The sequence below is a fragment of the Lathamus discolor genome, chromosome W, assembly GCF_037157495.1.
Source record: "Lathamus discolor isolate bLatDis1 chromosome W, bLatDis1.hap1, whole genome shotgun sequence".
In the NCBI taxonomy this organism is placed as follows: domain Eukaryota; kingdom Metazoa; phylum Chordata; class Aves; order Psittaciformes; family Psittacidae; genus Lathamus; species Lathamus discolor.
This window is the reverse complement of record NC_088908.1, coordinates 3,215,513-3,229,366: the sequence shown is the minus strand read 5'-3', so window position 1 is coordinate 3,229,366 and position 13,854 is coordinate 3,215,513. Positions and strand designations below refer to the sequence as shown.

Here is a 13,854-nt window from a genome sequence, read left to right as displayed (position 1 = left end):
TTAACATGTTAATTCTTTTTTTAAATAGTCTAATGATGTATAGAATAGTATTCTGCTTTCTGGATTCTTCACTATTTGGAATGTCAGTAGTCGAAATAACTTTTAATTCACCCATTAAGTATTAAAAGAATAATACCGCTCATAATGATGAGATACTTTTAAAATTTTTCGCATAGCTAGGATCTGGGCAGCCAGATCCCTATGCTAAATGTTTTACAATTACTGAAGTAACTGTAATGTAGTTTTGAGATTCATCTTTATTTCTCTACATCGAACCAAGTTTAACCATTCAGTTTTAAAATTCATGCTTATTTATATTTTCCTTGATGTATTTTTTGTAAGTAAAATTTTGTTGCTGTCAGATGCTGAAATGAGTTATAAACTCTTTTTTCCTGTCACTTACAGTCATTTTGTGGTCACTGATTATGTTTTACATTTTACGTGTTAGATAGCTTGTATCGCTTGCATATTTGTTCTCAAGTGAATTTCAAGATATGTGGTTATCTTTCTTTTTGCAATTTTTGGCTTGTTCTGTCATTTGGGCAGCTTTAGTGGTAAAAGACAATATACAGTGATTATCTGAGTTGAGTTTGTATGGTGGAGAAGAGGGATAAAGAAAAAAAAATCTTAATCAGTCCATTGAGGCATAAAGGTTCTAGTCTGAGTTTTCAAATACAATTCAATTTATTCTTTAGCTTATTTTATGACATTGGAAGAAATCAGGAAATTGCCTCATGTTGAGGGATGACTACTGTTTTATTAGCCAGGGAAGGAGAGGAGACATTGACAGTCAAAGTATTCTTGATTTGATGACTAAGGAAAATATTATATAAAGCTGGCTTATTACTGTTTCCCCTCATAACACGATGTTGGTAAAAGCTGTTCAACATGCAAAATACAATAAGTGATTATCAAGTTAGATATAAGGAAGAAGTTCTTTACTGTGAGGCACTGGAACAGGTTGCTCAAGGAAGATGTGAATGCTCCATCCCTGGAAGTGTTCAGGTCTGGGTTGGACAGGGCCTTGGGCAGCCTGGTCTAGTGTGAAGCATCCCTGCCCATGGCAGGGGGATTGGAACTGTATGATTTTAAGGTCCTTTCCAACCCAAACCTGTCTATGATTCTATGATTATTTTTTGCAGTGTGGTAAAGCTGAAATTTCAATGGAGAAAATGGCATATGCGTATTGCATATCAATAAAAATTTAAAATTATTTGATTTTTAGTAATGCTGATTCTAGTCCCTTAACCTGATAAATAAAAATGTTTCTGGGAAGATTCATTGACTTAACAAGCATAAGTAGTTCATAGCTTTAGAAGAATGAGATAGAGAAAAAGCAAACACGTCTTTCTATCGGTTTATTTGCATGCTTTTATGATCATTTTTATAGCATCTTTCCCTCGGACAATTTTTTATCCAATTGTAATATGCCAAAGATCTAGCACGTGTGCCTTATTGATTATATTTGCACACACAGCTAACAACATATATGAAGTGAGAAAGAACACAAAATATATTTTTCTTCTCCACTTAATTACTTGGCTCTTTATTTTCACGTTATTATTTTGTATGTGAATAATTCATCTGTATTGATGTTAACGTTGCTTCTCTTTATTACAACGTAACTTCCAATAACTGCAAAAATAAGAGCAATTATATTTTAACTTGCATCTGTCACTATTTCTCTCCCAATCCTTCAAAATACAATTTAAACCTGATTCTGGTAATTGGAATGCAAGCTTCCCTGTAGAGGAGCGTTACCGACTGGGTAGCTAATTTAACAGGATAGCTCAGTGATTTTGAAGTATAACCTGCATAATCCACGTTGAAAAACTTTTTTATTTCCCACTCCTGTCTTCTTTCAAAGAAATTCCTTTACACAATTTGAAGTATCTATCTCTCATTCCTCTTCCCTAGTTTCTCTAGGACTTTGAAAAATATTAACAATAGAACAGCAATTTTGCTATTAGAGAGCTGAGAAATGCACGTGTTACTTGAATGTAGAAAAGAAAGCGTACTCATAGGGCATTGTTGTGGGTTGACCTTGGCTGGCTGCCAGGTGCCCACCAAGTCCCTCTCTCAATCCCCCTCCTCAGTGGGACAAGGGGGAAAAAATAAGATTAACTCGTGGGTCAAGAAAAAAGCATCTTAATAAAGAAAAGCAGAGGCTGCATGTGGAAGCAAAGGGAAACAAGATTTATTCTCTATTTCCCATCAGTAGGTGATGTCCAGCCACTTCCGGAGAAGTAGGGCCTCAGTAAGCATAGCAGTTGCTTTGGAAGACAAACACCTTAATAACGAATGCTCCATCTCCTCATTTCTCTTAACTTTTATTGCTGAGCAGACATCATATGGTATGGAATATCCCTTTGGTCAGTTTGGGTCAGCTGTTCTGGCTATGTCCCTTCCCAACCTCTTTCCCACCCCAGCTTTCTGGCCTTTGAGGAATGGGGTTGGAAAGACAGCCTCAATGATGTGTGAACACTACTCAGCAGTAGCCACGACTGGTTTTTTATCAGCACATTCTAGCTACAAATACAGGGCACAGCACTATGAGGGCTGCTATAAGGAAAGTTAACTCCATCTCAGCCAGACCCAATACAGTAATTTTGAACAACTGCCTGAAAATTTTCTGTGTAGTTTGGAATTAATACATCATGAGTACAGTTCTGTGAATTTTCTTGACTTCAATGTATTAGTAAATTGTCATCGCTCTTAAGATTATGATGTTTAACACGAGTTTTATTATGAATTTCTGAGGAAATGTAGTGCGATTGAATGGAAAAGCAAATTCTCATACAGAGGAAAAACTAACTGATTTAACATTTTAATTTTTTTTTTTTTTGAACAGTATTGCTGAGATCATTGAACATTATAGAAAAGAGCAGATTGTTGAAGGATATTACCTTAAAGATCCTGTTCCAATTCAGGTAAAATTTTATTTCTGAGGAATTATTATTGATGATATTGCATTAATTCAGTTCTTATTTATAAATATTTGAGGACTGCAGTGGAGGTATCCATGATAGTTAAATGTGTAATCCCATCCTGAATTTTTGTTTTCAGTTTGTGTGTTTCTTTCATTTTATCCTCATAAGCATTCACTTATCTAAGGTCGGCTTGTAGTAAACAGAACATATGGTAAGCTTTGTTTGTGCTCTGGGGTGTAAATGCTCTGTCTTGTGCCCCTGGCTCTGGTCCCTGATTGAACCAATGCTGTGGCTTAATACTATGTTGAGGTTAGCGGAAATAGGCTGCCCTCCATTCTTCTGTGTCTGGTATCTTTTCTCCCCCAGATGAAACCTGTATGCACAGAAAAGCTTCAGAGATGATCAGGGGGCTGGGATTACAGGGTGTGTTCTGGAACATTGTTGCCCTGTAGCATAAATTCATTCTAAGAGATCACTGATAATAAATCACATTGTTTAGTTTTTCCATAAAGTTATAGCTAATTCTAAAGTACTTCTATACTTTGTTCCCTATTTATTCTCAAACTTTCCTGTTTTGATGGTTAGAAATTTGGTTTTAATTTCTAACCTAAATAGTTACCCCTATTTTATTAATCGGATCTCCACATAGACATTAAGCCATTAATGACAACTCTTTGAGTGTGGCCATTCAGACAATTCCTTATCCACTGAGTGGTCCATCCTTCAAATCCATGCTTCTTCAATTTAGACAAGGATGACAGTGTCAAAGGCCTTGCACAAGTCCAGGTAGAAGATGTCAGTTGCTGTTCCCTTATCTACCAGTGCCATAGCCCTGTCATAGAAGGCCACCAAATTTGTCAGGCATGATTTCCGTTAGTGATGCCACGTTGGCTGTCACCAATCACCCCCTTTTTGTCCACATCTTAGCAAAGTTTCCAGGAGGATCTGCTCCATGACCTTGCCAGGTACTGAGGTGAGACTGATCAGTCTGTAGTTTCTTGGGTCTGTCTTATTTCCTTTTTTAGAAATGGGGGTTATATTTCCCCTTTTCCAGTCAGCGGGAACTTCACCAGACTGCCACGACTTCTCAAATATGATGAATAATGTCTTGGCTCTTCTGAAGTCCAAGGTAGCGAGCTTGCCGCCCTAAGGATCTCAAACTACCATTTCGTGGTCACTACAGCCAAGGCTGCCCTCAAGCTTCACATTCCCCACAAATCCCTCCCTTTTGGTGAGAACAACGTCCAACAGCCCCTCTCATGATTGGTTCATTTAGAGAAGGAAGTTATCATCTACATTTTCCAGGAACCTCCTGGATTGCTTACGCCCTGCTGTATTGTCCGTTCAGCAGATATCAGAGTGGTTGAAGTCCCACATGAGGACCAGGGCTTATGAATGCAGTGCTGCACATATCCTTCTGCAAAGGGCCCCCTCCACTCTGTCTTCCCGGTCAGGTGGCCTGTAGCAGACCTCCAGTGTCGTGTTCCCTGTCCCTTCTTTCCCTTTAATTCTGACCTGTAATCTCTCCATTGGCCCTTCATTCATCCCCAGGTGGAGCTCTGCCCTCCACCTGGTACCCTGCATACAGGGTGACACCACCTCCTTGTCTCCCATGACTGTTCTTCCCGAAGATCATGTATCCTGGACATGCTGGAGCATATCCTGGAGCATGTATGACATCTGGGTCAGAGCACTCCCAGGCACAGCTACAGTTTGTGCAGATAAGTGATTCAGAACAGCCCTGCGGAGAAGGACTTGGGGGTGTTGGTCGATGAGAAACTTAACATGAACCAGCAGTGTGCGCTCGCAGCCCAGAAAGCCAACCGTATCCTGGGCTGCATCAAAAGGAGCGTGACCAACAGGTCGAAGGAGGTGATCCTGCCCCTCTACTCTGCTCTTGTGAGACCTCACCTGGAGTATTGTGTGCAGTTCTGGTGTCCTCAAGATAAAAAGGACATGGGACTGCTGGAACAAGTCCAGAGGAGGGCCACCAGGATGATCAGGGGACTGGAGCACCTGTCGTATGAAGATAGGCTGAGGAAGTTGGGGCTGTTCAGCCTGGAGAAGAGAAGGCTGCGTGGGGACCTCATAGCAGCCTTCCAGTTCCTGAAGGGGGCCTATAGGGATGCTGGGGAGGGACTCTTTGTCAGGGACTGTAGTGACAGGACAAGGGGTAACGGGTTAAAACTTAAACAGGGGAGTTTCCTCAGCCTGTCTTCATATGGGAGGTGCTCCAGTCCCCTGATCATCCTGGTCGCCCTCTTATGGACTTGTTCCAGCAGTTCCATGTCCTTTTTATGTTGAGGACACCAGAACTGCACACAATACTCCAGGTGAGGTACCACAAGAGCAGAATAGAGGGGCAGGATCACCTCCTTCGACCTGTTGGTCACGCTCCTTTTGATGCAGCCCAGGATACGGTTGGGTTTCTGGGCTGCGAGCGCACACTGCCGGCTCATGCTCATTTTCTCATCGACCAGCACCCCTCCAAGTCCTTCTCTGCAGGGCCGCTCTGAATCTCTTCTTTGCCCAGTCTGTAGCTGTGCCTGGGATTGCTCTGACCCAGGTGTAGGACCTTGCACTTGTCGTGGTTGAACTTCATAAGGTTGGCATCAGCCCACCTCACAAGCGTGTCAAGGTCCCTCTGGATGGCATCCCTTCCCTCCAGCATATCAACCAGACCACACAGCTTGGTGTCATTGGCAAACTTGCTGAGGGCGCACTCAATCCCACTGTCCATGTCAGCGACGAAGATGTTAAACAAGACTGGTCCCAACACCGATCCCTGAGGGACACCACTCGTTACCGATCTCCAGGCGGACATCGAGCCATTGACCACAACTCTTTGTGTGTGGCCATCCAGCCATTTCTTTATCCACCGAGTGGTCCATCCATCAAATTGATATCTCTCCAATTTAGAGAGAAGGATGTGGTGTGGCACAGTGTCAAACACTTTGCACAAATCCAGGTAGATGACATCAACTGCTTTGCCTTTATCCATCAATTCTGTAGCCCCATCATAGAAGACCACCAAATTGGTCAGGCAGGATTTCCCCTTAGTGAAGCCATGCTGGCTGTCACCAAGCACTTTGTTGTTTTTCATGTGCCTTAGCATGCCATCCAAGATGTGCTCCAAGATTTTACGAGGCACAGGGGTGAGACTGACTGGTCTGTAATTCCCCGGGTCTTCCATTTTCCCCTTCTTGAAAATGGGGGTTATATTTCCCTTTTTCCAGTCGTCGGGAACTTCACCTGACTGCCATGATTTTTCAAATGCGATGGCCAGTGGCTTAGCAACTTCATTTGCCAGCTCCTTCAGGACCCGTGGATGGATTCCATCAGGTCCCACGGACTTGTGTGCGTTCAGATTTTGAAGATGGTCTCGAACCAGATCCTCTCCTACAGTGGGCCCAAGGTCTTCATTCTCACAGTCCCTGCATCTACCTTCTAAGAACTGGGTGTTGCAGTCAGAGCCTTTGCCAGTGAAGACCGAGGCGAAGAAGTCATTCATAACCTCAGCCTTCTCCAAATCCTGTGTAGCCAGTTCTCCTGAAAGCTTCCTCAGGGGGCCTATTTTGTCCCTAGTCTGTTTTTTGTTTGCTATGTACCTGTAGAATCCCTTCCTGTTATCCTTAACAACCCTGGCCAAGTTTAATTCTAACTGGGCCTTAGCCTTCCTAACCTGGTCCCTAGCTTCCCGGACTGTTGCAGCAGGGAGGAATCAACACGACCATTGTGATCAATAAGCACGATTCGTTTATTGGGCTTCTACCTTTGGTTTATATAACAGTGAATATGCAAATACTAGGCACTTGATTGGTTTTGGCACAAAAGGCATTGCGTAAGCTCTACACTTTTGCAGCTACACCGTGCACCCCCCCACCATCCTCCTTCTCATGCACTTATCGCTTAGTGTCCTTGGCTGTGATTGGTCATAGCATGTTGCTGTTTGCCGGTGTCCTTCAGTTCCTCATTATGTGGTGCTAGTAAGTCTGCACCATTCTCTAAACAAATGTTCTATTTCAGCTCGTTGATGGGAACATGACCTTTCTCTGTTGGCCATTTCTCCACAATTCCCCCTTTTTCTTTATGAAGGAATAAGGACTGAGTCAGGAGTCGTTGTAAACAAGCAGAACAGCATTGCAAAGCACAACAAAGCAACAAGCCCCCTATAATTATGAGTCCTATAATGGCGAAGCAGCTTGTAAAGCAAATGTATATGCAGCTCTATGAAGCGAACCTTGATTTTCAAATAACTCAAGTAATTCAAAGTCTGTACGTCTAAAATCAGCTGAATATTTCCGAAGCGCTATAAGCGGGTTACATAAAAGTTATTTCGACAGACTATACAAAAAGTCTTTGTTTCAGCCAACTCTGGCAAAGATATCTTATAGACTGACAACCACCACAATACAATTCTACTGTAGGGACACACTGATGACAAAAACTACAGAGTTATCGAAGCACTTGTTGTATCTCCAATCTCAGTTGTACCACTATATGTCTGTGGCCATGGACCAGATCTAGAAGGGCGACAGTGCTCAACGAAAGCTCTGTGTTGATTAAGGAGTTAAATTCTTCTATTAGTGGCTGTAGCGCTCGGTGCAAGCGACGCTCCTCCCAGGCCTGAGAGTCAGGGTCCATACACTAGCTCGGAGATGCCATCACTGGAGCTTCTGCAGCAGCCGGTCTTAGCCACTTGGATGGTACCCACAAGGGTCCTGCAGGAGCAGAAACACAGGCGTAACCACGGCCCAGATATACTACTTCTGCCTGTCCCTGCTACAAACCCGTATTAGGATCTCAATAGTACGCCTTAAAAGAAGGCTTTATCTTTTGGGCTTCTATTTGTACAAAATGCTTAACAACCGCTGGAGTTTGTTCATCACCAAAGATACATAGATAATTTAACGTATACAATGTTAAGGAAATCCGCTCTTGAACATCTATTATGTCTGAATGTTTCTTTTAACGTCCAAGCGGATGGCCACTTACTCAGAGAAACTATGGTAATATCGGCATCAGAGTCAAGCAATGCAGTCAAAGTTATCGAGTGATTTCCCCAAGTTAATATTGCTGTAATCTCTGGGGGTGTTGCCATCGATAGAGAAAATAGGGCGAGTCCTCCGGTAGATCCAAAACCACCGGTGCCACGAACGGTTTGATGTGCTCCTGATATTAACTGCAAAATGGGCACAAGTTGTGCTATACATGTGCCTTTTGGTATATGCTGAGGAGGATAGTCAGTCTTTGCCATAATCTTAATTTCACCCATATAATCAGCATCGATGACACCTGGAACAATGAATAGTCCTTTCAACGCGGATGATGATCTCCTCAGTAGCGAGGCTCCTATAGGCTTATTATTTAAAGTCAAAGGACCATACATTCCGGTAGAGAGCAATGACACGGTCTTATCATATAAGGTAGTATCTGCTGCGGTTGCCAAGTCCATTCTGAGGTTGTCGGCGGTGGCTGGTTGCAAGGCAGTGGAGTTTGACTTGCTGCGTACACACGTTGAGGCACTGGGGCTGTAGGATCCATGCTTGGGATCATCGCGCTACGGGTCTTGGCGCTCCGATGCCTGTTTCCCAACCGGTTCTGTTTGCGTCGACAGGTAGCAGCACAATGGTTGTCCATTTGACAATTAGGGCACCAAACCGAGTGGTGGCAATCTTTTCTCATGTGCCCATTTTGACCACATCTAAAACATCAAGGATCCTTTACCATACCGGTGGCTTGCAAAGGTGCCAAGGCTGCTAATACTTGTGAATGACTTTTTTGAATTGCCTCTCCCACTGCTTTTACTGCCTCAACCAACATTGCCTGATGCCCCATAGGTACCCATGTCATACGTTCTAACATCTCTTCTACAGTGGCATTTGCAGGTAACTGAACAAGTATCTGCCTTACAGCATCATTACAGTTCTGTATTGCACACTGAAGCAGTAAAATACCATGCATGTATTCTGGAGTACCTGACTTCCTTATAGCATCAGCTACCCTATCCACAAAGGTACTGAAGGGCTCATCCTTTTTCTGTGTCACTTTCATGTAGGCAGGAGCTGCAGTAGTATCTTTAATCTGTGATAGAGCTCGTAAGGCTAGTCTCATAGATTCTTTTAACAATTCTGGACATAGCTGGACTTGAGCCTCCTTAGTGGAGAACTGTCCAATTCCCATCAGGTGTTCTAATTGCACCCCAATCAGGGGATCTCCCTGGCCTCGCTGAACTGCAACCGCCTCTTGACAGGCTTCCTGCCAATACATGTTCCATAACAACAACTGCGAAGGGGTGAGGATTAATTTCACAATACTTTTAATATCCTCGATTAACAGCAAATATGTTCCCCAAATATATGACAACATTTGCCTAGTGGGTTCAGACTGAATGCCTGTAGAAGAAACAGTTTGCCTTAACTGAGATAGCAATTTCTAATTTAGAGGAGACATTTCAGCGTTTACTGCCTGACCTTGAGGGTTAATCTGGTACTTAACAGGAAAGGCGAGAATCTTTTCCTGCAACGTCTGCGAACAAACAAAATCATTGTTTGACAGAGCCTCTCTCTGAATAGATTTCCAATCTATCACCTGGATTCGCATTTGTCTACCCGTGCTCTGCAACTTTACCTTTTTTTCTTCTTTTTTTTTTTTTTTTTTTTCTAAAGTTGTTCACCCTGCTTTGCACGGCTACAAACAGCGGCCTGCCTGCTTCAGCAGCAGCCATAAATACCTGTCAGCAACCGCACTTTTGCATTAACCCTTTCTTGCCTGAAATGTTAAACCACTACCTGTTAAAAACTTTTACATGAACATGATAACAAAAAAAAATACATAGAACACCATCTGCCCTCATCACACACACACATACGTATGCATATGGGATCCCACAAGCACACTTCACACATCTTTTGGAACAATATTTGAAACACAAAATCCAGACAATCATTACTCCCACTACGCAGTCCCACGTACAGAACGTGGCACAAGGACTCTGTGAAGACTATCAGGAAACCAGCTCCAACAATCATCATCGCAGTGTGAGGTGGCAGGCTTAGCCCTAGCGAGCGTCCCTGCAGAGGCTCTGCCTCCCCCACATCACATGAGGCTTGGGCTTTTATACTGACCAAAATGCACACTCATTCTGACACAGGTGGCCAGCCTACGCCAGAAGAAGTGGCCAGCAATATCTATAAAGGTTTCCAAGCGTCAATAGAAACATAGACATATTTGCCAACTTCTAGTACATGAGTATCACAGAGAGACTGTATCAAATGAGTTGTATATGGGACCCTAAGTCCACGGTCCGCCACAGTCCTCCCGATACCCCTGATAAGGGCATACGAGAGACCTTCCCACCGCGGGTCTTGATCCAGCACATACATCACAGGGAAAGCACACAATACATCTGCATCCCCCACCCATCTCGCTTCTCCCTTTACAGCTGCCCATTTATCATGAGGATCTGGGGGATATAAATCAGGCTTCTTTTCCGGCTCCATGTCAAAAGGACCATCCAGGTCAGCATCAGAATTAACAGGCGTCAGAACCTCAGGAGCAGCAACAGCAGCCTGATGAGCACGCACAGGCTCCTTCTTGGGGTCAGTAGGGCCCGGGTCAAGAAGACTGTCTTCATCTCTGTCCTCAGTCTTTACAGATGCGGCGGCAACTGGCAGAGGCTCAGGGGTGGCCAGGGGTGGGGGACACTGGGTTCCACGATCTCACTTTTTGACTTTAACGTCTCTAAAATAGTTCTCCAAATGACTAACAAATGTTTCACAGTGTCACTGCCTTTTGTGGCTGCATCCCACAACTTAACTCGTGCACCATTCCACAAAGAGACCTCAGATACAGTAGACTCCTCAGTCTCTTGATAATGCATCTTCGACCATTCCAATATTAAATTTCAGTCTGTCTCTTTAAAGGTTGTTCCCTTCACCTTATGGACTGAAAACATCCATAAAACAGAGACTTCTTCCTTAGCGATTTTTTCCCAAGTCCCAAGCTCAAAGGCTTCTCCAACCCCCTGGATGAAGTCCTTCTCCTTAATCCAGAAAAAACAATCTTTTTAGAATAGCTTCATCATACTCTATCCCTCTCACAGAGAGGATATGTCGGAAGAGTTGAAGTACTGCCGTTTCTTCTTTGCTCATTCGACTAATTTTTTTTTTTTTTCTTTGCTTGCTTGTTATCATCAATCACTCTATTCCAAAGCTCATCCCCAAACTTCCTCCATTCGGGTAGATCAAATACATCGTTAGGATCTCGGAAACAACCTAACTCTCTCGCGTATTCTAACAGAGCCTTTAATCCCTTCGTTAAGTCCAATTCCTTATCCACTCCCCGCTTCTCTAAGAAGCACTTAAATAAATCATATGCTGCCTCTCTATCCATTATTACTCAATTATTACTCAATTTTTTCTCAACTCATAAGACGTTGGCGCCAGTGCAGCTCACCAGGAGGCAGACGAAATGCGGGCGGCGAGCCAAGTAGAATCTTGCTCAGGCTCTCGGAACTGACGCTGCCAGCAGCGAAGCGTTCTTTGCCTTCCAAAGGCTGCATTCTTCTGAGCTTTCCCGATCCCTGCTGTCTTCCCAGCCTTTAAAGGTACCTGGGTTCCTGTTCCAATTGCTCCGCTCCCCTCCTATTCCAGCTGTCTTCTTTGCTCAGTCAAGCAACAGCAAGACGGTCCCTAGTTCGGGCACCAATTTGTTGCAGCAGGGAGGAATCAACACGACCATTGTGATCAATAAGCACGATTCGTTTATTGGGCTTCTACCTTTGGTTTATATAACAGTGAATATGCAAATACTAGGCACTTGATTGGTTCTGGCACAAAAGGCATTGCGTAAGCTCTACACTTTTGCAGCTACACCGTGCACCCCCCTACCATCCTCTTTCTCATGCACTTATCACTTGGCGTCCTTGGCTGTGATTGGTCATAGCATGTTGCTGTTTGCCGGTGTCCTTCAGTTCCTCATTATGTGGTGCTAGTAAGTCTGCACCATTCTCTAAACAAATGTTCTATTTCAGCTTGTTGATGGGAACATGACCTTTCTCTGTTAGCCACTTCTCCACACCGGACAACAACCCTGTACTCTACCCAGGCCGCCTGTCCTTACTTCCATTTTTTATAAGCCACTTTTTTCCTTTGAATTTTCCTCAGCAGCTCCTTATCCATCCAAGGTCTCCTGGCCCTCCTGCTGCACTTCCTTCTAGTTGGGATGAAGCACTCCTGAGCTTGTAGCAGGTGATCCTTGAATATCAACCAACAGTCTTAGGCACCCCTGCCCTCCAGGGCTATATCCCATGGAACCTTACTAAGCAGGCTCCTGAAGAGGCCAAAGTCTGCTCTTCTGAAATCCAGGGCAGTGAGCTTGCTACACGTTCTTCTCACTGTCCTTGGGATCTCAAAATCGACCATCTCGTGATCGCTGCATCCAGGGCTGCCCTGGAGCACCACATTCTCAACAAGCCCTTCCCTGTTGGTGAGCACAAGGTCAAGCATGGCACCTCTCCTTGTCGGCTCCTCTATTACTTGCAGAAGGAAGTTGTCTTCCACACAATCGAGGAACCTCCTGGACTGCTTGTGCCGTGCAGTGCCATCCTTCCAACAGATGTCAGGGTGGTTGAAATCCCCCATGAGAACAAGGGCCTGCAAGTGTGAGGCTTTTCCTGTCTGTAGAGTGCTTCATCCACAGGTTCTCCTTGATCAGGAGGCCTGTAACAGATTCCCACAGTAATGTCTCCCACGGCTGTTTTCCCTTTAACCCTGACCCACAAACTCTCTGTAAACTGCTCACCTGCCCCCAGACAGAGTTCCATACTCTCCAGCCTATCCCTAACATAAAGGGCAACTCCCCCTCCCCGCCTGCCAGGCCTGTCCTTTCTAAAGAGCCTGTAACCTTCTATTCCAACACTCCAGTCATAGGAGCCATCTCACCATGTTTCTGTGATGCCTATTATATCATACCCCCGTAGATGTGTACACATCTCTAATTCCTCTTGTTTGTTCCCCATGCTACGGGCATTTGTATAGAGGCATCTGAGATGAGCTCCAAATGAAGCCAGCTCGTTGGCTGGAGCAGCTGGAATATATCTACATTGTTCCAAGCATTTATTATAGGTGCTGGCAACTGACTGGGTGTGTTGGGATGGAATGATGCCCCCCTCCCCCAACACATCTAGTTTAAAGCCTCCTTGACCAGTCTGGCTAGCCTCCTACCAAAACTGTTCTTCCACTTCTTTACCAGAGCAGCTCCACCACCCCCCAGTAGATCTGGCCTACTAACCTCAGTCTTATGTTCAAGACACCCAAACCCCTGACTATGACACCACCCTTTTAACCATTTATTGACCTAGCCAATCCTCCTAGCTTTTTCTTGGTCCTCCCTTGTGTCCTGGAGAATTTGCGAAAAGACTATCTGAGCACCGGAGCCCCTAACCACCTCTCCCAGGGCTCTGTAGTCTTTCTTTATGTTCCCCAGTCTACTACTACCTATATCCCTAGCACCCACATGGATCACTAGGAGCGGGTAATAGTCCGTGGAACTTACTAGAGCAGGTAGCCTCTCTGTAACATCCCTGATCCGTGCCCCTGGTAGGCAGCACACCTCCCTTGAGACGGGGTCAGGCCGACAGACGAGTGCTTCCGTCCCTTTCAAAGTAGAGTCCCCTATTACTATGACCCGCCGCTTTTTCTTTGTAGCGCCAGTAGAGATCTTTACCCGTGCATAATCCAGTTGTTTGTGGTGCAAGTACGTTTCCCCGTTAGTCTCCTGCAGGACAGCAAAGCGGTTCTGCGTGAGTACAACAGATTTAGGAGGAAGCTCCTTGCTTTTAATTGTCCTTTTCCTCCTTCTTTTGTTATTTTTCTTTGTCTCTAATTCCCAATTTCCCGGGTTGGTGGCCACCTTCTTTCCT

At 44.4% G+C, this 13,854-nt stretch overlaps 1 protein-coding gene across 7 annotated transcripts in view; it reads left to right on the top strand.

Annotated features, from left to right (window-relative positions):
* LOC136004421 (ras GTPase-activating protein 1) overlaps positions 1 to 13,854 on the top strand; it is a 144,374-nt gene that overhangs the window by 69,544 nt on the left and 60,976 nt on the right. For all 7 annotated transcript variants that reach the window (XM_065660904.1, XM_065660903.1, XM_065660906.1 and 4 more), the window contains one exon: positions 2,852 to 2,930. In XM_065660904.1, coding sequence (XP_065516976.1) covers positions 2,852 to 2,930 — 79 coding nt within the window. The remainder of the gene's footprint in view (positions 1 to 2,851; positions 2,931 to 13,854) is intronic.